General features: G+C 37.1%; 2 protein-coding genes across 3 annotated transcripts in view; one reads left to right on the plus strand and one right to left on the minus strand.

The window, feature by feature from the left end:
* Positions 1 to 24381, plus strand: part of LOC125237406 — a 90209-nt gene that overhangs the window by 45009 nt on the left and 20819 nt on the right. The gene's annotated exons all lie outside the window — the stretch shown is intronic.
* LOC125237407 lies at positions 2138 to 7771 on the minus strand. The gene is made up of 4 exons (XM_048144450.1): positions 7234 to 7771; positions 5434 to 5823; positions 3572 to 4152; positions 2138 to 3143 (listed from the first exon to the last, which is right to left on the minus strand). The coding sequence occupies exons 1-3, from the start codon at positions 7397 to 7399 to the stop codon at positions 3662 to 3664; spliced, it is 1047 nt and encodes a 348-aa protein (XP_048000407.1). The 5' UTR covers positions 7400 to 7771; the 3' UTR covers positions 2138 to 3143; positions 3572 to 3661.

Here is a 24381-nt window from a genome sequence, read left to right on the forward strand (position 1 = left end):
CACGTCTAAAACTTTATCGGTCAATCCGAAAAAAGTGAAATCAGATATATACAAGATATTAATGTGGCTATTCTTCTGATAACCTGAAATAACATACATACATATAATCACGCCTATATTTCCATAAAGGGACAGGCAGAGCACATGAAAGGACTCAAGTTTGCCGCTCTCGGCAATTAAGGGGTTGAAAGAAAACGACATTGTGACATCGCAGTGACAGGTTGCCAGCCTTCCTCCTACTCCACAATGAAACCCATATCCCACAGTCGACTTCTACGACACCCACAGGAAGAAAGGGGGTGGTGAAATTTTTAGGTCAGGGAAAACTGAAATAAATGTGATATTATGAAGGAAAAGCCCTCTTAGTTGGCCAAGATGGAATCAAACCACTACCCTCTATTATCGCGGCAGGTATCTCCGGTTTATGTTGGTATTCCTATTGGAAATAAAACAAATAAAAAAAACGTTCTAGTAATAACTTCTTTTAACTCCTGTTAGCATTATAAACGGGATAGTGTGTGTGTCTGTTTGTTTGTCCGTCTTTCACGGCAAAACGGAGCGACGTATTGACGTGATTTTTAAGTGGAGATAGTTGAAGGGGTGGAGAGTGACATAGGCTATTTTTTTGTCTTTTTTTAACGCGAGCGAAGCCGCGGGCAAAAGCTTGTTGTATATAATACTGATTTCTGCAGCGAATAATTCAAAAATACCCAAATGTTTAGACCAAAACCGATCTGTCAATTAGAGAAGTGAGTGATTCTGTAAACTGAACGTAACCAGTATATTTCGAGCGGTAACTGTAAACAGTAAGGCTCAGTGCACACTATCCGCTTGGCATAGCAAGCTAACGCCGTGGCTTGCGTGGGCGACGGTCGCGCGATGGTCGCGCGACGGCGATGCGACGCATACGAAATCAAACCTTATCGATATGGAAGTATGAGACGCAACGGCGACGGTCGCGCGTCGCCCAAGACACGGCGTAAGACAGCTTCGACATGTTACAGAGACTTTTCAGCCATGCCATCTCTGAAAGGCCTTGTAAGAGTTGTAAGCAATATAAGACACAGAACATTTGCAAATTATAGCTGATCCTTCCCGATCTCGGCCTATATAACGTCATCTATAAGTACATGTAAGCCTAATTACTTACTCGGATCGATATAACCCAAAATGAGTTTTAGTCTCCAACACAAGAGCACGTCAATTTGGCGAATGGTCAAAATTAATAACTGTGAATTAAATAACCACAGCTAAACTGTGGAATGAATTGTCGCCTGCGGTATTTCCGGATCGATACGACCTTCAAATCTTCAAGAAAAGAGCGTACACCCATCTTAAAGGCCGGCAACGCACCTCCAACACCTCTGGTGTTTCGGGTGTCCATGGGCGGCGGTGATCGCTTACCATCAGGCGACCTGTCTGCTCGTTTGCCTCCTATCACATAAAAAAAACCGTTATATAGGGACGGGATACAAAAACCGATGGTGTGACATATACCTATATGTGGAAAAATAAGATGCCTAAAAAAATACAGGTGTGGGGTTCCTGTCTGTGAGATTGCTTGTAATTCGGAGACGAGTAGAGTATACGCGCGTATGCGCCAATCTGGAACCGCCCTAACACCGCGCGGGCGGCTCAAGTCAAAACAGTCGATAATGGTGTTGATGTAATAGTTAAAACGAGGAAATAGGGCCCGCTTCCTTTATTTGGTTGTTTGCGAATAGGAAAACTTACATACTACTTACAAATTTACTGCGCTGGCTCAGCGAATCTTCGCCTCCGGACATTAGACTCCGCGATTCGCTCCTAGCCTGTGATTCCTGTGCAATGTGGGGCCCATTTCTCAAAACGGAAAGTTACAAGCGGAAGTCTCTTTTCAACTTGTCATATTAGACATTGACAACCACTTGTAAATTGTAACTTCGAGAAATTGGTCCTGGGGCCCGTTTCTCGAAAGGTACAAGCCTTGTATTACAAGTGCGCGAACTGTCAAATCGTATGGGTTGTCATGGAAACACACTTGTAATACTTACAAGTCTTGTACCTTTAGAGAAACGGGCCCCTGATGGATCTTTTTATTTTTCTAATTTTTATTTTGCGTCGTCTGACACGACGTAGGGTTAATGATAGGGTTACATATTTGTGTGTAATTTTATTTTGATAGAAATTCAATTAAATATTTCAAACATAAAAATGTAGGTACACACCTACCAGCACGTCACATCGTACGAGTATATCTACTTACAAATTATTTGTGAAACTAAATACTTAATATAACTTAAAATATTTTGGTTTTAAAACTAATCGCAAGATACTGTTAATATTTTTGTTAACCCTTTTCTTGGCTAATGAATAAAATGCAAATTGCGTCCGACGACACAAAAAATATAAAAAAATGAGATAAAATACTAAAAAGGGGTATTGTTGAATTATAAAGAAAATTAGTTTACATTATAAAGTACAATTAAAAATCCTCTAAATTGAGACAATTTGAATCACAGTCTATTTGATTACAGGCGTATATATTTTCTTCAATCATATTATTTTTTGTAGACATTTATTTCAAACATATGTATTATAACTTAGTAAATTGTACCTTATCATTTATAGAGCTACAAATAACTATTTATCTGAGGTCTGAAGGACGCCCTGAGTGTTTTTTACGAAATATGATATGGTTCACTGATAACGATAGCGATAATTTAAGAAGATACGAATTACGTGAAATATACCTACTTTGTGAATGTATCTGGAAATGTCAGAATATGAAATCTGAAAAAAAGGATTCTTTAGCCCTTTATAGGGCACTGGTCTCAAAACAGACCACCCTGTATGACTATCTTTTTGTATTTTTTTCCTGTATAGAATTTTTAGGACTACAGGATGGCGATGAGGTTTGAACTCACGATTTTTTTGAGTCTTGCCCGTTAAAGGGTTAAATCAATACATTTTTGGCAGCCATGGTTTCGTAAATGCGTTAAAGTTGATTTACATGAATGTTCGTGACTGAGATACCAAATTGCGAATATTCCTAAAAAGTACAATTTCCACAGTATAGATAGACATTGGTAACCAAAACATAAAATAGGTACGAAATATTGTCTTTCTTACACTAATCATCAACTCAAACAAAATAATAACTTTTCCCCTCACTAGCTCGGAAACACGTGTTTTGTCCTTTAATACCAGCGGGTAAAAACGCATTTTATCCACTAGTGGGTAAAGTAATTTGACCTTGAATAAAGTCAAATTAACTGCTTTAAAATTGAAAAAAGTAGGTGAATCTAGTAATAAAGATGATTTACCACCTGTGGAACTACTGGAAGCAGTGATAAACGCATTTTTTGCGTTGTAGTTTCCTCGCTATAGTGAGGGGAAAAGTTTTGTGTTACACTCGGGTGCAAATGTATTTTACTTCTCGTGTGTTAAAAAACTCGCAAGTTCAGGATTCTATTCTCGAACCACTCGCTTCGCTCGTGGTTCAACTATAGAATCCTTTCACTTGCTCGTTTTTCAATTCCACACTCGGCGTTAAAATACAACTTTGCCCCCTTGTATAACAAATAACTATTCTTTTGAACATAATCTGTTTATATTTAGGACAAAATTAGCTGCAATTACAATCATCTTGGCAGTATCGCTATAAAATCATTCTGATATTTTACGTCTCATTATAAACCGTATTATAAACCAACTCCTGAATTTTCATTCTAAGCATCAGCTTCTTCGCTGGCCCAAGTTTTCTCACATGCGGCAAGAGACTGTTAAAGAAACCTATATCTTCGTCCTTCGCAGGCTCACTAACTTCTTGCCCGGCCGTTGTACAAGGGCTTTTAGGGACTTCTTCATCATCGTCATAAAAATCAGTCTCCATAATTATAGGCTTAGTATCAAACTCGTCAAATTCATCGTCTTTCACGCTGACATTCGTCGCTTCCGGTACTTCTATATTGTAATAACTACTGCTTTGTTCTGGCGCCTCGAAGTCGTGATCAGCGAAATGATCCTCAGTTCCTGGCGTCTCCTCGTAATCGTTGAATTGGTTGGTTAAAAATTGTAGTTTAGGTAAATATTCCCATTCTGAATCTTGCTTCCTGACCTCCTTTCTCGCTTGGTCTCTGAGGTATTTCCACTTGAGTCTCGCTTCGTCACCTGCAAGTGAAATATTGAGTGGTTGTAAATATAGATCGGCAGGAATGGACAAGTGCGGTGTCTAGGGAACGTTAGACAGTTTATTTACAGTAGTGGACCTAAAAAGCTTCTATTCCGTATTCTCAAAAGTCTGATAAATTAGGTTAAAAAATTTTTTATAGTGCTATTTGTAAATAATAAATACAAAGAGGCTATCATTAACCGATTCTCGATTCGTTGCGTGTTCCATTTTAGAAAACTTTACGCTGTGGCGGCGAAACACTTTCATGACACGGCCTCCGTGTCATACTTACGCCACACGTGAAAAACTTTGATGACATGGCTCCCGTGTCATCCGCACAAAAACGATTAGGTAAGTTGTTACCTATTGCTATTGATAGACTGCAACAGTAGAGATTGTGGTAACATTAATCACTGAGGGGCAATTTACGCAACTTTATAGTTTGAATGGAAACCAAATGTGAATGAAGAGCCGCCATTCATATTACAGTTATCTGAGGTGTAAATGGCCATTCGGAATTGCAATTTGTGGTACAAGTGACGCAGGCTGAGCTGTACGACCTTTCGTTGTCTAATGGTCACCCGTCATACCCTAATTGAGACTTTTGTACATGTTCCAAGAGCACCATAAACTTCAGCACCTTAAGAGGATAGATAAAAAACCAAAACTACTCAATTCAGCACATATGGTGCAATTAACTTTATCGCGAAGTGGGCAAAGTGGCACTTTATGGGCACCAAAACAATAATCCATACTATACATCGGAAAGTGTGTGTGTGTGTCTGTTTGTCCGTCTTTCACGGCAAAACGGAGAGACAAATTTGACGTGTGTTTTTTGTGTTGGAGTTGAAGGGATGGAGAGTGACATAGGCTACTTTTCGTCTCTTTCTAACCCCCCAAACTCCAAAATGGGTTGTGAAAGTTGGTATGGAGCATTTTTTTAATACTACGTCGGTGGCAAACAAGCATACGGTCCGCCTGATGGAAAGCGGTCACCGCAACCTATGGACGCCTGCAACTCAAGGAGTGTCACATGCGTGTCCGCAATTTTCGAATTTAACGCGAGTGGGCAAAAGCTAAATCCATACTAATATTATAAATGGGAAAGTGTGTGTGTCTGTTTGTTTGTCCGTCTTTCACGGCCAAACGGAGCGACGAATTGACGTGACTTTTTAAGTGGAGATAGTTGAAGGCATGAAGAGTGACACAGGCTACTCTTTGTCTCTTTCTAACGCGAGCGAAGCCGCGGGCAAAAGCTAGTAGAATATAAATATACATACGTGTGACTCCCAACTCTTGCGCAATCTCCTTCCAACTCTCATCCAACTTGTACCAATTATGGTGCCCCTTCAGCTGCCGATTCCATATAATATCCCTTGCCCTTACCAACTCTATCAACTTATTCATATCCACATCTATTGTCCTCCTCTTATTCATGAGAAACTTCTTCCTCATAGTGTACCCTAGCTTTGGTCTTTTTATCGAATCGTCTAGAGCGTTAAAGACTTCATCATTGGTGTCACCCTCGTCTTCGTCTTCTTCAGCCAGGAACTGGTGATGGATGAACTTGAGCTTGGGGAAGTGGGGCCATTCGGACTCGTTGGGGTTCTTTTTCATCTCTTTGCGGCATTGGTCTTTTAGGTTCTTCCAGCGTTTGCGGCAGTTTAGACCTGGAATTTATGGAAGTTCTGTCAAGACTGTAACTATAATATTATCTAATATATATATATATATATATATATATATATATATATATATATATATATATATATATATATATATATATATATATATATATATATCGTTGTCTGAGTACCCATAACACAAGCCTTCTTGAGCTTACCGTGGGACTCAGTCAAGCTGTGTAAGAATGTCCTATAATATTTATTTAATTCGAAAAATCGAAAATAAAAGTAATCAAACATAAACATATAATTAGTACATTTTCATACCTAGGCCAGTAAAGTAAGAAAGATCAACAAACACGTGATCTGAAGCTTTCTTTCTTATTGGCCAAAAGGTGTGAATACTATTTTTCTGTTCGATGGGGCCGGGAAGCGATAACTTCGTTTAGAGTAGCGGCCTGAAATTTGACGCTTTCCGGCCCAAGGACAAAAAAAAAACATAATAATAACTTTTGTAAGGAGTATCAATCACACCGATTACTCTTAAACGGGCTCTTCGAAGTTTAGAAAAGTTGTTTTTTTTTTGTTATTTATTAATTAATGAAAAATGTAGATCTACCTATGTCTACTATTAATTAATATATTTTTGATACACACATACATACATACATACAATCACGCCTGTGTCCCATGAAGGGGTAGGCAGAGCACATGAAACTACTCAGGTTTCAGTGCCACTCTTGGCAAATAAGGGGTTGAAAGAAAACGAAACTGTGACATTGCAGTGACAGGTTGCCAGCCTCTCGCCTACGCCACAATTTAACCCATATCCCACAGTCGCCTTCTACGACACCCACGGGAAGAAAGAGGGTGGTGAAATTCTTAACCCGTCACCACACGGGCACGGGTATATTTTTGATTTCCCGGATAAAATATAATATTACTTAACCCTTCGTCTGTGTCTGTCAAAAAATTGTCATAAAAAAATTTACTTTGATATACATCTTTAAAGTCCAACGCCTTATCAAACACAGACGAAGGGTTAAGCCTTAAGCCCAGAAATAAAATCCTTACATTCCTTCCTTACATCAATATTTCAATCATTATACCTAATTAACTTATTTAGTTCAACGCCTAGGATAATACTTTGCAACACCGGGTTCGAACCGGCAATATTCCACAAGCCACCCTGTATGTAAACAAATTCGTTTTTATATCAAAAAAACTCGCTTCCCTTCACGTAAATACAAACAACTAGGCCATAATCTTCAAATAAACATTCACAGTGAAAGACGCATCCTTAGCGATGCAAATGAGCCTATCCACTGCATTAAAATTACATCACGCTTACATACATTATACACAAGCGGATGAGTACGCTCTAAATGCGCAACTCACCCGCTTGCAAAACAAAAATGGCGGACGCGAGAGCGTTCACCCGCAACAAATACTCACTGCTAGTCCCCACTTCCGCGGCAACTTCGTTCCAATACCGCTCCAGCTTAAAACGGTTCCTGTGTCCTCTATAGCTTTTGTCCCAGAGGCACTCTCTAGCCTGGACAGCGGCTATAAGTTTATCCATGTTCTTCGAACGCATCCCTTTGGCTAGTTTGACTTTCATAACAGCGGACGCGACAGCGGAGGCGGGCGACGCGAGCGGCGCGCTGCGCGGGACTAAATGGCATAGCTTGCCCGCCGGCGCGCGTGGCTTGCTCACTCGCTCCCGCTGCCGCTGCCCGCTATAGCTTTCTCGCTCGTCGCCCCGCTCCCCTCTCCGCCATCGCGTTCCGCCTCGCGTAATCCGCTCTCCGGTACCACAGCTCTTGTCACTTATAAACAACTAGACACTTTCACATTCATTACTGCTTTTGGGCGACGTTCTCATTTAAGTTTAGAAGTGAGTACGCAGTGGGTGGTTAGGGTATTGTTAGACGCGGTTAAGTGTAATTTTAGGGTGTGTCTTGGGTGAGGGGTGGCAGCTGAGCGATTTAGCACGGACGCTGCGCGTTTCTCTTACGAACCGTGTCTGGACGAGTCCTTGCTATCACATTTTCTGTAAAAATGTTCACTTTCGATATTATACGTACCTAGGTGTGTGTGTATGCATAGCAAAAACTTATATATATATATATATATATATATATATATATAAATATTATACATATATTTTAGCTTGATAAGTGTATGGGAGCCTCGTCTGCCAACAAACCACAAAGTGGTTTGGCAGAAGATATGTAATAGGGTTAAGCTTTACGTTCTGAATAAACGTTTTATTTTTTTTATTTTTTTATTTTTAGGTAGATAATTTGTAGTATTTTCAGTTTGAGGGAGCTATTAAAATGTACATGAAAATACTTTTAGTGCAATATAAAATTACTGTAGCTAGTGTAGCTACTGAAAAACGTCGTACGATACACGTGCGAAAAGGAAATTCGTAACTCGTGTCGATGTAAAACACTCCCCTTAGGTCGTGTTTTTATTTATCGCCACTCGTTTCGAAATTCCTTTTTAACCCCCGACGCAAAAACGACGGGGTGTTATAAGTTTGACGTGTCTGTCTGTCTGTTTGTCTGTCTGTATGTGTGTGTGTGTCTGTCTGTGGAATCGTAGCTCCCGAACGGATGAACCGATTAGGATTTAGTTTTTTTTGATGCTTGAAAGCTTAGTTACGCCGTGTCTTGCGTGGGCGACGGTCGCGCAACCGTCGCCATCGCATCGTCTACTTCCATATCGATAAGGTTTGATTTCGTATGCGTCGCATCGCCGTCGCGCGACCATCGCGCGACCGTCACCCACGCAAGCCACGGCGTTAGTCGGGAGTGTTCTTAGCCAAGTTTCATGAAAATCAATCCACTTTAAAACAAATATTAATGGACTTTGATAAAATTGCTTTTTTTTTTTTATAGTATTATTATTATCTTTGATTTTTGACATTGTTTTTAGCACTTATGACGTTTGACATTATATTCACTAGGAAGCCCTAGTACTATATACAAACATTTGTTTTTTGGACATTACTAATGTAATTTTATTTTTTTATTTTATTGCTTTATTATGACATATTATTATTGGTTTACTTTTTAATTTGATGATTATTATCGTTTGTATCAATTATTTTCTTATTATTATGTTGTGACGATCTTTTTGTGAATTGGTGCTATTTTTAATTTAAAATAACATGTAATTTTCATCAAGAAATAAATATAATCTAATCTAATCTAATCTAATCTAATCTTTGTCGCTGTCGGGGTTTATTATATATTAGGTATATAGTAATTAACCTGTAAATTATGTAGGTACACTAGGTACTATCAGAATCACTGTGACAGTGAGCATGGTCTGAGTATCCATTCTAAATAACATTTTATATGGCAGGTTGTCTAGTGCATAGACAAAGGGGCTACGGTGGTTCCATAATGAACAGTTATTAATATGCGCAGTCATGGATATACCGACGGTGCATAGCTGTTCCGTACCTGCATCTCATTATAATAGCACAGATTAATAATAAGTTACCAGCGTCTGACTTTCTAAAATATATACTACAAAGATGCCTAATTGCCTACATAAACTCACGCATATATTATGTTCTTAATAAGACGATACAGGAGGGGTCAATTCTCCATACAAACGCTCTCGACTATTTCCTCCCTGGTTTTTGAAGATAGAGCAATGATTTTTTCAACACAGATTATTATTATTTTTATCCATGTCGGACCGTTGATTTTTTTGATATTCTTATTTTTAAAGACGCTAGAGCCAATCAAAAAATGCCAAAAACGGCTTTTTTCATTATGGCGCAAAAAAGGTGTGATACTCAAGATTGGTAACAAATAGCCAAAAAACTAAACGGTCCGACACAGATTACTTCAATGTTATTCAGATTCTCAAATTTTGTTCCGATTGATTAAGTTTTGAAGGAGGAAACAGTCGAGAGCGGAACCTCGATTTTTAAGATTTTTTCGCGATATCTTTTAACTGAGTTGTTCTATGGACAATATTTTTTACGATAAATCTAGTTAATAACACTAGTATATTTAACTAAAATTCCCAAATTGAAAGGGGGGCTTCCTTTCTATTATAGCATTTTCGCTCCTGTAGAGCACATGAAACTGCTCAAGTTGCAGTGCCAGTCTTGGCTTTTAACTGAATGAGTTGAAAGCTAGCGGCCAGGCCACCGTCCAAAACAAAGTTGAACCCATATCCCGCAGTCGCCTTCCACGACCCATGGTAGGGAAAGGATGCATGGGGTGGAGAAAAAAAAAACAATTTGCCGAAAACACTGTCCGACTATTATCAGTCATGTGACCCCGCGATACAATAAAGCGCGCCTTTAACTCCATTATGCTGGGTCTACACGGGCTTAGTAGCTAATGCTTAGTGCATGTCACTTATACTTTGTCACATGCGTGTAAACATATTGTACAAGTGCTTAGTAAAGTTCAACTGCGAGTGCAAGTGAATACAGGTCAGTTCTAAGCGACAAGTATCGCCGGCAAAAAAACTACTAATACTTGTCACTTTTCAAGTGGTGTAAATATTACTGACAAGTGAAGTTCAACTACTCTAGTGATTAGTTTACGTCGTTACCATAGTAATATCTTGTAACTAATATTATTCTCTAACACCCATGTGTAGACGGCTACTTGCCACTTTGCTGACAAGCCCTAGCTTAATCGCTAATACTAATGACAAATACTAAGCCCGTGTAAACCTAGCATAAGTCATAACCGATGATTAGTAAAAAAAAAATGTAGTCGACGAAAAAAGATGCGAATAGGATACACCGACGCGATAGCCTTTATCACACTAGTATGCTATCCGCACTATTTTTGTTACACATAAAATATTTAGTATAAAATAAATCATATGATAAGTAAAAGTACCAGTGCTTGGACATGCTAATGCCCAGTACATGATACCCTTCTGTCACATTTATTGACAATGTCTTAAGACTGAAAGTGGCATCTAGACGAGCACTGGTACTTTTACCTTAGTAAGGTGCATTAGGGTAATTCCGAAAGTCGTCTAATTACAGTAATTACGAAAGTCACATAAAAATCACCATTATTTGCATCAAATCAAGATTCCCCTTTCGGAATTACCAGAGCATTTTTGTCATTCGGAGTTACCCTAATGCACCTTACATATAATAGTAGGCTAAGTACTTACCCTTTGGGCTCTGGATCCGTAACTTCGGCTGACTATCAGTAGATTAGTAAGGAACCACATTTCACAAGATCACTACTAGAAATAGTTTTTACACTGCACTTTCTAAATCTGAGATATAGATAATATATAATATTAATTATTTGTAAATGCTCTGAAAATATTAGAGAAGCGCTGGTGGCCTAGCGGCAAGTACGTGAGACTTTCGTTCCGCGTCGCGGGTTCGAACCCCGGCTCGCACCAATAAGTTTTTCGGAATTTATGTGCGAAATGTCATTTGATATTTACCAGTCGCTTTTCGGTGAAGGAAAACATCGTGAGGAAATGGGACTAATTCCAATAAGGTCTAGTTTACCCTTTGGGTTGAAAGGTCAGATGGCAGTCGCTTTCGTAAAAACTAGTGCCTACGCCAAATATTGGGATTAGTTGTCAAAGCGGACCCCAGGCTCCCATGAGCCGTGGCAAATGCCGGGATAACACAAGGAGGATGATGATGTTCTGAAAATATTAGAGCTGGAACCTACGTACAATAATATTAAAATCGACCAAGGGCGGATCCAGTTTCGTACCCAGGGGGGGGTCACGTGGTAAACGTGTGTGCCCAGCCCAGGGGCTCACGTGGTCAATTTGTATGGCCAACCTAGGACCCCCTGGATCCGAATCGACCTAGAGCTTTACTGCAAAAGTAGTTAACTTTTTATTTATTATTTACATTTCACAACATTCGGTTTTTGTTGCACGTACGATTCTTAAAGCATTTTTTAAGTTCATACCATGCATGTCTGAGAAAAAATAAGAGAGCAGGCTTGGAATTATATTCTAATAAGTAGGCACTTTCTAGATGTTTGATATACTTTTTTCTTTTCTGGTCGTAGAAAAAAGTTTATTTGAAATAATATGGTTTTTTCGACATATAAAATATGATTACAATGGAAAATAAATAAAAAAAATTTTGGTCAAAATTTTTCTAAGTCCCAGGTACGGCCACCCTTTCCTACACCCCAACCGACTGCGTTGGCTGGGGCATATGCACAGGATGGAACCCTCCCGTTTACCACGCCGTGTTCTTCTAGGCGAAGTAGCGAATGCCAAAAGAGATGTTGGGAGACCATTGCTTCGCTTCAAAGACTGCGCCAAGAGGGACATGGCAGCCTTTAAAATCGAGTACCAAAACTGGGAGAAGCTTGCGGAGAAGCGGACGGAGTGGCGAAAATGCGTTGGAGATGGTCGCAAGTTCGTCGATGAGACCTGGTTTGCGGCACTTGCTGACAAAAGGGAAAGAAGACACCATAGCGAAACGTCGCAATCGGTTGCAAGCTTCCCTTGCCAGATGTGTGGCAAAATGTGTCGCTCTCGCATAGGTCTCTTTAGTCATCAAAAGCGATGTCTCTCGGACATTGCACCATAAATCGTCTGAAATAGACGCTAAGGCCATTGATTTGAAGCTATAACAAGCCGTTTTTAATGATAACACGCCCTTTCTTTGTTTTCTTTATACCTTAAACCAGACTATACCAGTTCATAATTAACTTAGGTGGACTTTACAATCTTACATCGTCTAAATAATTACCTAACTCGTAACAAAGTAATTGTGGCCATAAAACCAGTGACGTCCATCATAACCGAATGAAACGCGAGTTTCATGGCCTATTTTATGAGCTATCGCATATCGATGCACCCAAGTCGCGGAAACTATTCCTAACTAACGAAGATGGCGCTTTTAATATATAGGATATCGGTCCTAAATCCGATATCGGATCGGATAATGTGGAAACGCTCTTAGGGCCCAGCCAGGTAACTTGGCAATGGCTTCGAGAAGCTTAAGGCTGCTTTCAAAAAAAAACGTCAAAAGAATGTAAAATTGATAGTTTTAGTCGGTGAAATACTACACTTTCCGTTATCCAATAGATTTATTTAATTCAAGTTCCAGTGAGAGCATCTTATTATCTTGATTTTTATAAGACTGGATTTTTGAAAACTAACTCACTAAATTAATTATGAATTTTTCTCTAATGCACGTTTAGAAAAACGCACGTATAGAGCTGAATCAGTCGATCTTATTTGTAAAATTTGGACAATTTTGAATATTAAAACGGGTAAATTTATAATTCGTATATCCTGTACCACAATCATTTCAGACTAGATTTTTATTTTAAGTTTTTGAAAAAGAGTAAACTAGCCTAAGGCGAATTCAATTTTTTTCAGAAATTACCTAAAATTAAGTGACAATTTCTTTGAAAATCTACATCACATCGAAGTTAGTTTTATACTAAATTAATCTGCAACGTTTACTTAAATTGCTGTTATGCCTTAGTGATTATAAATTGCTATTATTGATTTTTGCCAATTTTTTGAAAACGAGCCTTCACCGGTACAATTATTACCACTTTTGGACATTTTCTCATATTTTGTTAGACCAAGTATAAAAAGTCCTATAATGTGATATATATTTATAAACTACTCGCAAAGCCCTTTAATTTGATACCACACACGGTATGATCGAGCGCTCGGTTGCGATTTTACTATTTTTAACACGAAAGCCCTCTTAAGGGCCACTTGCACTTGGTGGATTAACTCTCGGGCTAACCCTCCATTTTATATGGAATTTGACAGTTGACAGCCCACTAACCCTGAGTTAAGTGGTTGGTGCAAGTGGGCCTTATAATATAACAATTATTAATTACATATTTAAGCACTTAAATGACATTTACACGTTACTGTCATTTATGTGTTTGCAAGAGGTACAGTTTTAATGCGCTTTTAATTTTTTTCTTATTTGGCTTATGCCTAATATTCTCGGGACTATTTAAACTTAGTAGGTTTCTATAATTCTGGGCCTTACAAATCTCCTACACCAAAGTACACGGGGGTCAAACTCGTTTATTTAACATTTATGATCGAAAATCATAATTTATGCATATTTACATAATTATATAAGAAACTAAGACTAAACTTAAAAGCTAGCTAATGTCTAAATAAAATAGGCCCTTGAGGCATTGTACAAAGGATACTGGCGACATTTCCTCGCTGTATCGCAATGCTGATACATTATGCGAGGAAGTCGCCACCTCTTCGGTCACCAGTTACCTCAACGCTTCGTGATTTCTGTGAACAACTTGTTCGCACTGGGACCCCATGGACCTAGAGTTTCTACGCCAAACTAGATTACTAATACTAGATTATTCGATACAAACCTTTGCAAGCAATGTGAATTGCGTGCAAGTTTTACGTTCTGTTTACTGCATATTTATATGCAGTTTCGTTGCAGTATCACTTGGACGTTTATGTGCTAGGTATTCGCAAAGAGGACTTTAAAAGTGATGAGACACGTTTATGGATTTCATAATGCATATTTCATAGAAATAACTAAAGCATGTAAATACCTACATAGGTAGGTATATAGGTACAAAGGTACTCGCATTTTTAATGGGGACTTTTCCACAAACGGGTGTTCAATAGGTTCGCCGAATCAAATATCGCAAAAATTCGCCTTCTATACATTTACAAATACGATTCGACGCATCGCTAATGGACGCTGTTTTCAGCTTTTTCCCGCGGCCACAGTACCCGAGTACTATCGTACAGTATGGCCACTGTCGCTCCCCGCTGTAAGTGCGGCCCACCCCCTCTCTGTTACCTCACAGTTACCGCCTGTCAAAAACGCGAACAGTCGGCCTGTCATATTTCACTCATACAAGCATAGTACGTGTTCACCTACACGAGCTTAGACTGTGTGCTAGGAACGCGCCTGTTTCATGTATTTGATCGCCAGTGTCCGAGGTGTGACGCGGCTTCGCTCGCGGTAGAGACAAAAAGTAGCCTATGTCACTCTCCATCTCTTCAACTATTATCTCCACTTAAAAAATAACGACAATTCGTCGCTCCGTTTTACCGTGAAGGACGGACAAACTAACAGACACACACACTTTCCCATTTTATTAGCACAGTATAATAAAGAGTACTATCGTATGATATTAAAGTAAAATCCATAATCCTACGGACCAAATTGACAAGTAAGTGTGAACGAATGTTGCCACAGTTTGGCCAGTGTCGTTCTTATCGATATTAAAATTATGATTACATCGTAGATTTCAGGTGCACCCAGACGGAACAATGAAATTGGCAATTTGATCGGCTAATCAATATACCAACTTTTTCTGTGATTTCGACAGATCAAAAGGTCTGTAGACCGCTAATTAGAGATATTTTTTTTATTTCGAAGCAGCAATAATATTATTCGAAAATTATATAGATATTTATGACATACTTGCCATAGCGTGACAGATAATTGATTATCGTCGGACATGGTATTTTATTTTTTACCTACAGGCTCGGAAACCTTTTTATGTTTGAAAACTAGTGGGTAAAAATGCATGGCATCCATCCACTACCTCGAAGATACATAGAACAAACCAAAATGTGTACCTCTTATTTGAAACTAATATACTTATTCTTGATTTAAACTTGTCTGTTGTATGTACTTTACATTTGTCGATATATTGTTATCGACATATACCCTTCCCTATTTTAATTTTGCTGTTCCTGGTATCATTTTACCTGTCAGTCATTTGTCAATTTAGTTCGTAGGATTATGAATTTTACTTTAGTATGGATTTTGGGAGCATTTTTTGCCTCTTGTTTTTTATCCTAAATCGAAAGGGCTCGTGATTCTGAGTAGGAAAAACATAAAATTTACCTACCTTTGAAAAATATTTTTGGTGATTCCTCTCGCGAAAATGCCCGCCTACTACTAAAAAAAAAAACTAAACCTTTACCCTACTGTAAAACCTAATTTTTTTTTCCTTCGTATAATAAATATTATTCAAGGGCCTATTTTAGACATCAGCTAGCTTTTAAGTTTAGTCTTTGTTTCTTACATAATTATGTAAATATGTTCATGTAAATAAAGAATATCCATATTATTATTTAAAATGTTATAATGGCTTATGACGCTGTCTGCTCTTGATATATTTTTAATTTTTTATGCTCACGCGTAGTTAAAATATCGTACAATTCTTATATAATGTCACTATCACTGCAGAATTAACTTTGTAACAGTAACACAAAGTAACACGTAACGCGTAAGAGCCGCGATCGCGTGTAACTAAATAGAATAGTCCTTGAATGAAATACTATCTCTGCCAGGAAAGTACTAGACTGTTGTAGGGTGACCAAGTTACATTTGCATTTGAAGAGACCTCGTTTACAGTTAAATCACTAAAATCCTATCTGCCCTTGAGGAGACGGGTTGAAAATTTCACTTCCTCTTTCATCCTGTAGGTGTGCTCAGGCCTCAGCCTACCCCTTTTGGGAATTGAGCAAAATGATTACTTGCGTTTTACTTTTGCGCGATGATCAATAATGAGTATTGATATAACATAAGATCATATAGACAATGTGTGATGACCCACACATTTGTTAAGAGGGGGTAGAGCAGGGAGAATTTTCAGAATCTGTCAAATTACCCCATTACACACACAAACACCCTTCACTCACACTACCTCAATTTACTGTGAAAGGTCAGTGACCCTTAATTTTTTTCAAGAGTGTTATTTTGAGTTTGTAGTCAACTACTGACCTCCTTTAAGAAATTAAAACTGTAAAAAAGGTAGCATACAAGAAGACAGAGAAAAAATACGCATCATCTAGCTTTCCTTCTCTGTTCATGTCTCATGTGACTTAAATTTACCTAAATATGTAGATAACGTTCCTTATTCAATTAATTGTTTATCTAGGTGTATTTCAAATTACTTTGCACTTCATTTTGCGTTACTTTTCTATACTTAGATTAAAAATCGTCAGCCTGCCTATCCCCGCAAACATTATTCAAAGACGTGTGTGAAGGGCTAAAGGCCGATACCTCCAGGCAGACAATTATGGTCGCGTGATAAATGATAAAACATCAGCCCTATCACACTATTTGTAAGTGCGATAGGGACGGCCTGATGTTATACCATTTATCGCGCGACCATGATTTTGATTGCCCTGCCGGTCTTCGGAGGCCTGTGCTGTGCATTACGTATATGCGGGGTGTATTAAAGACTAACAGATAGGTACTTTATTCTTTTTGGTCGTTAGGTTTTTTATCAATTTATCATTTATTTTGATACAAAAATAAAGTATGTATGTGTATAAAATAAAAACCTAATGAATAGAGTACAGCTAGCAGCAGTCATGTCAGAGATACAAAGAAAGACAGGGAATATCGACGCATATCTTATCTTATCCAATACTGCCATCGCCATCTGCATCAGACTCTTGATCTTACCCAATTTCCGAGTCCCTTCTCTTAATTTCAGTTCCTTGAGTTGAAAATGTTGAAACTCATACTTAGTATTAAATAAACCACAAATACATATAAAAATCACAATATAATTTTAAATTATGGCTTAGGCCCTGTACCAGTTGCAGTCGCCACGTCTGTAAAGCCCCTTGTAGTTTCTTTTAAATGGCTAAATACCTAGATGTCATGTCATACACATCTGTGATGTAACTGAAAATTAAAAAACATCGCTCAGAGATAAGGTTCAAATTAGCATGGCAAAAAATACAGTGCAGTCAAAATACCATCTAAATACGAAAAAGCATATGTCAATGTCAATATCGCTGCCGTATGCCGTATTTCAGGCCATAAGGGCTGTTTTCTCAAATATGAAAAAAATCTCAAAAGCAGAACTTTAAATAGTATTTTATGCAACAGGCGTTTAAAGGAGATCAAAAAAGACGAGTGGCGTGGGTAACAATTTGAGGCGAAGCCGAAAATTGTTATTAAGACGCCACGAGTATTTTTTGACTCAGTTAAACACCGTTGCATACAATACTTTTTCTACGACCATGCACTTAGTTTTTAATAGGTTTCTTGAATAACTTTCGTGAAATTCACACTGTTTCCTGTATTTTGACGCAAAGGTTTGCACTGTCAGCTCAGCTGCCCAAAGCCTTCCCGCGCACGCGCGCCGTATCGTTATAAGGCGTTGCCATGGTTACAGAGCCAAACAATGCGTTTTCAGTTTTTTCGATACTGCGCGCATGCGCGGAAAGCCGGCGGACACTGGCTTTGGGGAATAGACTTTTATGTAGGGTTTTAAAGATCTATGCACGACCCTGTAAATGACGAATAATAGTTCGGGAGTAGAAAAAAGACTTTCTAGGAAAATTATTTTGAACTTGATAGGTAGAACAATTTTTAAAAGTTGTACAAAAAAAATCTGAACTAAGTTTGTAACTATATGAAAAGCATTTTTTATCTTAGATTGCATATTTTATATGCATATTATCGTAACGAATTTTCTTTCAAATAAAAAGAGAATTATTAGAATAGGTTGACGATGTCTACCGTAAACTGGGGTTACATTGACCAATTTGGGAATTTAAACTTCTCTAGCTTCTACATTTAATGGGTATTTTTACCCATTAAATGTAGGAGTTAGAGAAGTATAAATTCCAAAATTGGTCAACGTAACGTAACTAAGGAAGAAAAAAAATGGGACCATCAACTTTTTTAGTCTTTTCCTGCTAAAAATCTAAAAAGGTAACAAAATAAGTGATATCAGGATTTTTGTTTTCTGTCACGATGCCTGCACGTATGAAATGTTTCTTTTTAACCCAGTGGTTGACTGGTAGAGAATGCCTTAAGGCATTATGTCCACCATTTGTACTTATTTTTTTATGTGCAATAAGGAATAAATAAATAAAATAATGTACGCAGAAAAAAACATAAACTGACATTGGGGTTACTTTGATACACAATATATTTTTTTTAATGATAATCGAATGTAATCCCTTACAAAAGTATTTTATGTCAAGAAAAGATACAAAAAAATGGTTCGCAGTCAAATATTACAACTCTTTAACGCTATTTTGGGGTTACTTTGATCAAGAATAAAAATTAACATCTTCGAAAAACCAACTTTATTTGCAATTATTTCAATATTTATCACAAGAAGCGATCAAATTATCAGCCTCAACAAGTACCGTGACAAAATCAGACAATAATTAACTTAACTATATGTCATTATGGTCAATGTTACCCCATGCAAGTGATCAAAGACACCCCACGGAGTAAATCATTAGTAGTAAATACCTAGTTTGACTTTATGATACAAAATACAATGGTATAGCTAAACACATTTCTGGCAACCTAATATTCACTGTGAACCTTTTACTTTAATACCCACTACGTTAGTTTAGAAGTTTATTTAAACATGAAAAATAGCAACAAACTATGCTTATATTTTGACACGTTATCCGCACTGCCCACGACCATACTTACTTATTCACCGCGTCAGAGCACCATCTAACTATAAAGGTTGGTTAAGGGTTATCATAATATGTGTAGATTTCATTACCGACCACTCATAACATATTAAATCCTTATTTTTTGGTAAAATAAATATAATACGCTCGTGACAGGTCATATTTTGTTCGCAATCCGAAAGAGTCAACCCTTTTCCCCATTCACCCCCTTCCCGACCCTATTCACTCCAACGTTAGGGTGAGCGAAAATTACTAAATAAAACGACATATTTTCAAAGACAAACCGAAGTTCACACTGCCGGAAGATTTTTTGTGTAAAAAATTAGCATGGCACATATAAAAAAAACTGCTATCGACGTTCAAAAGTCGGTTTTGGCCCTATTCACCATAAATTACGTTAGTTATACCCGTTCCGACCCCATGAACCCAAAATCTTCAGAAAACGATGTACTATGTAGCCCAATTTTATTTGGTATTTTGGAGGTAACTAGTAAAAATAATTTAGTTTTACAATTGTGCGAAAATAGATTCTCATTTGGCCGGTTTTTTTAACCTGGCCTGGTGGCCTAGTGGTAATAACGTTAGCTGCGTAAGCTGAAGACCCGGGTTCGATTCCCGGCTCAGCCACCGTGGGCCTTGTCGTTTTTTCTTTCGTGTATGATATCTATTTCAATATATGTATGTATGTATGTGAACACTTTATTGTACATAAGACAAGTTAGGACATAAAAATACAGTATAGTTATGATGTACAAAGGCGAACTTATCCCTATAAGGGATCTCTTACAACCTTTGAGCGAATTGAAAATTTATTATTTATATAAACTTGAAAAAGAACAAATCAAAAATGATTCAATAAAATAATTTTATTTCTTCCCTAGTTGTATAGTTTCATACTTATTATTTTTATTTCAAAGTAATCCGTCTATATTATAGCAACCATGGGTGATTTTTGCTGACTTAAGTAGAAACGTGGAGGTAGACAGAAGTGTGATTAACATTTCTAAGTGTTAATTTCTTGTATCTAGTCTAACTACGAAGCAATACATTGACGTATAAATTGCGTCCATATACAGAGAGGTCATTCATAAAAATACCACTTTAGGTAAGTTATATATATTTTATACAATGTGACAAGCATTGACCACACATCCCAATTCACCCCTCTTCCGACCCTAATCAGCCCCTTCGTAAACCTATTCACCCCCTTTGCGACCCGATTCCCCCATTCCTGATCCCATTCACCCCTCAGGCCGCGGATATTTATTCATCCCGTAAAAATTCCCCAACACAGTTGCATCGCTTTCTTCATGAAAACCATTATAAAAATGAAAATATGTCTTATGATTTTCTGTTATAGGTACATAAACTTTAGAAGTGTATACACATTCAAAAGGATAATGAACGATTAAAATGAGTAAAAATCCAATAAATTTGAACGTCAACTTTGACAGACATGAAACTGTACATAAAAATGTGTGGCTTGCACATTTTCACTGTAATTTTAAATATGTAACACATTTCTTTTTAGTAACATATTGTGTATAATACTTTTCACTCAACAGATAACTGTTATTGGCCTAAGACTATGTGAAAATACCTATGTAAGTTGAATATTTACGGCTGTTGTCCTAAATACCAATAATAATAATAAAAAAAAAAAACATAATATATTATTTTCCTACTTTGATTGCGGAAAATAGAAGGAATATGTCAAGAAATATTTCAAACTTTAAAAATCATGACTGTTCCGAGTCTATACATATTAGAAATTATGAAAGTAGTTCGTAAAAATCTCGATCTATTTAGAATGCGTGGCCCTAACTACCGAAATGGAAGTAATCTCCTCCCTAACAGACACAGACTTAAAAAGTCCGAACAATGTGTGTGGTACATTGGTCCGAGACTATATAATCGTTTGCCCAATAATCTTAAATCTACTGAACTTGCATATAATATTTTTATCAATAATCTCAAGGAATATTTATTAAACGAAGCTTTAATTTTTGAATAAGAATAATTGTATATGATTGTTATAAAATTGATCTATAGCTACTAAGATGGATGTAATTGTAATTTTTGTAAATATGTATTGACATGTAACTTTCGTTATGAAGAAATAAATTGAAATTGAAATTGAAATATAATAACATTATATACCCCCGGAACCCTTTTCACCCCAAATTACGGTATTTATTAAATTGTCATTATGTAAAATGTCGGAAACTACGGAACCCTACACTGACGCGCTCTTGGTCGATTTTTCTTCTTAATGCTATGTAAGAGATAATAAAAAATTACACCTCCTAATTTATAGTAAGTTTTTTTTGCAAAAAAAATATTTATTGCTCTCCGAGACATTTCTAAAAACCCCTAACTCAATGGGGATACGACCTTTCATAAAAGAGTTCCTATGATCACCTTTCTGCTCCATCATCAGATTAGCTCCATGATACCATAATATTGCATTGTCACTTGATTTACATATGTGTGCAAAATTTCAGCTCAATTGGAAACCGGAAAGTGGGTCAAATTTAGCTTCTACGTTTTGACTCAAACTAACATACCTACTAACAAGGCAAGTTGAATAAAAGCTTGTACCTATAAAGGCTTCTGATACTAGATTTGCAATAAGTTTACTTGTCATAATTTAAGAACAGATGAGACAGACATATCCAATGACACAAGTCTATACCGTTTTCGTGAACTGTCAAATCACCTCATACAATTTACGGCTGTAAGGCAACGGTAACGGTAAAGGTAGGGTTTATTATTGCACTTTAATTACATATTAATGATTTCTAGCCCGTAAGATATATATTTGCTTTAACAATGGATAGATATTTATGCGGGTGAGAGTGTAATTTAGGTTATTATAAAGAATCAAATATTTTTAAGCGACCCGATCAGATATGTATGCGGATAAGGACCCTCCCACATCTACCGTCTTGCGATCATAGCGTCGGGCCAACTGTATGGCTAAGCCGCGCTGACGCGGCGTCTTTTTCCATACAGTTGGCCCGACGCTATACGCTCGCGAGACGCTAGAAAGAGAGACGATGTTTTTGCCGGTCACGGAGCATCACAAATTTTTGCCGGGAACATGTCGTCATATACTTATGGCCCCCTATAGAAAATCAGATATTTTTGCACGGCTGTTCATAGTCATTTATGCTGGTCACCAGCTGGTGTTCCATGAATATTTGGTCTAGTTGAGTGGAGAAGTGCCATTCAAAACAAGCGCTTTGTAAACAACGATGTATTTAGGTGATTTATAATTATTATTGTTTTCAACTTACGGTTACGTGTTCGCGGTATGCACAGAGTAAATATTTAATGAAATTGAGTCATTTTTTTATATATACAATTAAATTTGAACCAGAAGCACTATACCTATACCCGCTCGCATTCCCCTTTTTTCTATTCTAAGTAAGAATCGATTAATACGTATCTGAATATGTATGAATAAATTAAATTGTAATTGTTTACATACAACCTGTGAAGTTTGGTTGACAAAATTTGACGTAGGTACTGTCATATATATTTTTAAAATGACGTACTGTTAATACCAGCGTAATGAAAATGTATTCCAATGAGTAAAACAAAACATGAAACTTTTTTCAATTTAACCGAACTAGAATGAAATCATTTATACTCATTCGGTTGTGTTCGTTATTTTCTTTAATAATGTGATATATTTTTATTTATTTTTTATGCACACGCCATGCACCTTTAAATTTTAAATGAGATTGGATCTCCACCTGACATATTTGATTTACCCTATTTATTTTGAGCACAGTTTTACACTGGTATGGTTTTTCGTGTACGTACACTATTTTCTGTCAAAATATTTGTCAAATTTAATTGTCAACGCGGAGCGACCGGCGACACGTCTGCCTCCGATGAGCCGCTCACGGCATCTAATCGAAAGGAGAATTCTGACAGCAATGGCGAATGTATGGAAATTTTACGATAGTTTAAATTTAAGGTAAAATTTCTTTGTTGCCTTTGAGAGGAAAAATATAAAAAACCTCAAAACTTCTAGTCCATTTCTCTGGCTTTTAGAATCACTTAATGTTATAACTAAAGTATTGAATTTTTTTAACAAAGTTTACTAAACGGCGACATACGTTTTTCTCATTTTAGGTCAACTTTGCGTGAGTTTATTTATTATACCTTTAATAATTAGAGATTCTGAATAGTCAAAAGTTGTAGACACACTCTTTAAGATAATAACTCCATTTATTTTATTTCATTTAATTTAGAAATGTGAGCAGCATTTGTTAAACGCCGAATGCACTTTTCGAGGATTTCATACGACCCCCTCTTAAAAAACGTATTATATAGGTACTTATGTAACTACGGATCATAATAATAATAATATTTATTTCGGGTGTATATAAAATATTTCTGAACTACGGATGGCTCTCACTCTCATATTATAAAAAATAATAAGCAAATCATAGACCCCCGTCCCTTGTAGTGCCGAAATTTCGAATATAAAATTCATATTTATTAGAGCCGTAGATTGGGTTTCGGCCGAAACTAGAGCAATATCTCGGGTTTCGGTTTTGATTTCGGTACTTACCCGGTTACTATTTAAGATCGTTAATTATTCAGTTACATGTACCATAAAAAATACTTGTAAAATATAAATAAATAAAAAAAAAAAAAAAAAAAAATATATATAGGACATTCTCACACACGCTTGTGTTGTGGGTACTCAGACAAACGATATATACAATATATAAATACTTATATACATAGAAAACATCCATGACTCAGGAGCAAATATCTGTGCTCATCACACAAATAAATGCCCTTACCGGGATTCGAACCCGGGACCGTGGCGTAGCAGACAGGGTCACTACCGACTGCGCCAGACCGGTCGTCAAATAATACTTGGTCACTCTATGCATCCATAATTACATTACTTATAGAAACTCGTGCAGTTCAGTTCAGATATACCTACGCACCCTGCTCTTTCCCGACTAACTACGTCAAATCTAAAAAAAATAGGGCTATGATTTAAACAACATTTGCATAACTGATAAATGTGTAGGTAAGTTAGTCGAGAAATATGTCTTGCCAACTGATTTGAATTATAAGCACGAAAAATTTGGGTATAGTCTAAATTTGTTTTTTATCATGCAGAAACGTCTGCGAGCGATATTACAT

Source organism: Leguminivora glycinivorella, chromosome 21 (assembly GCF_023078275.1).
Source record: "Leguminivora glycinivorella isolate SPB_JAAS2020 chromosome 21, LegGlyc_1.1, whole genome shotgun sequence".
Taxonomy (NCBI): Eukaryota; Metazoa; Arthropoda; class Insecta; order Lepidoptera; family Tortricidae; genus Leguminivora; species Leguminivora glycinivorella.

Coding starts and splice junctions, on each gene's coding strand:
- LOC125237407 (XM_048144450.1), bottom strand. CDS start 7,399: ATGAAAGTCAAACTAGCCAAAGGGATGCGTTCGAAGAACATGGATAAA. Junction 5,824..7,233: donor CGCGGAAGTGGGGACTAGCA/GTGAGTATTTGT, acceptor CATAAATTCCAG/GTCTAAACTGCCGCAAACGC. Junction 4,153..5,433: donor GCAAGAGTTGGGAGTCACAC/GTATGTATATTT, acceptor TTTCACTTGCAG/GTGACGAAGCGAGACTCAAG.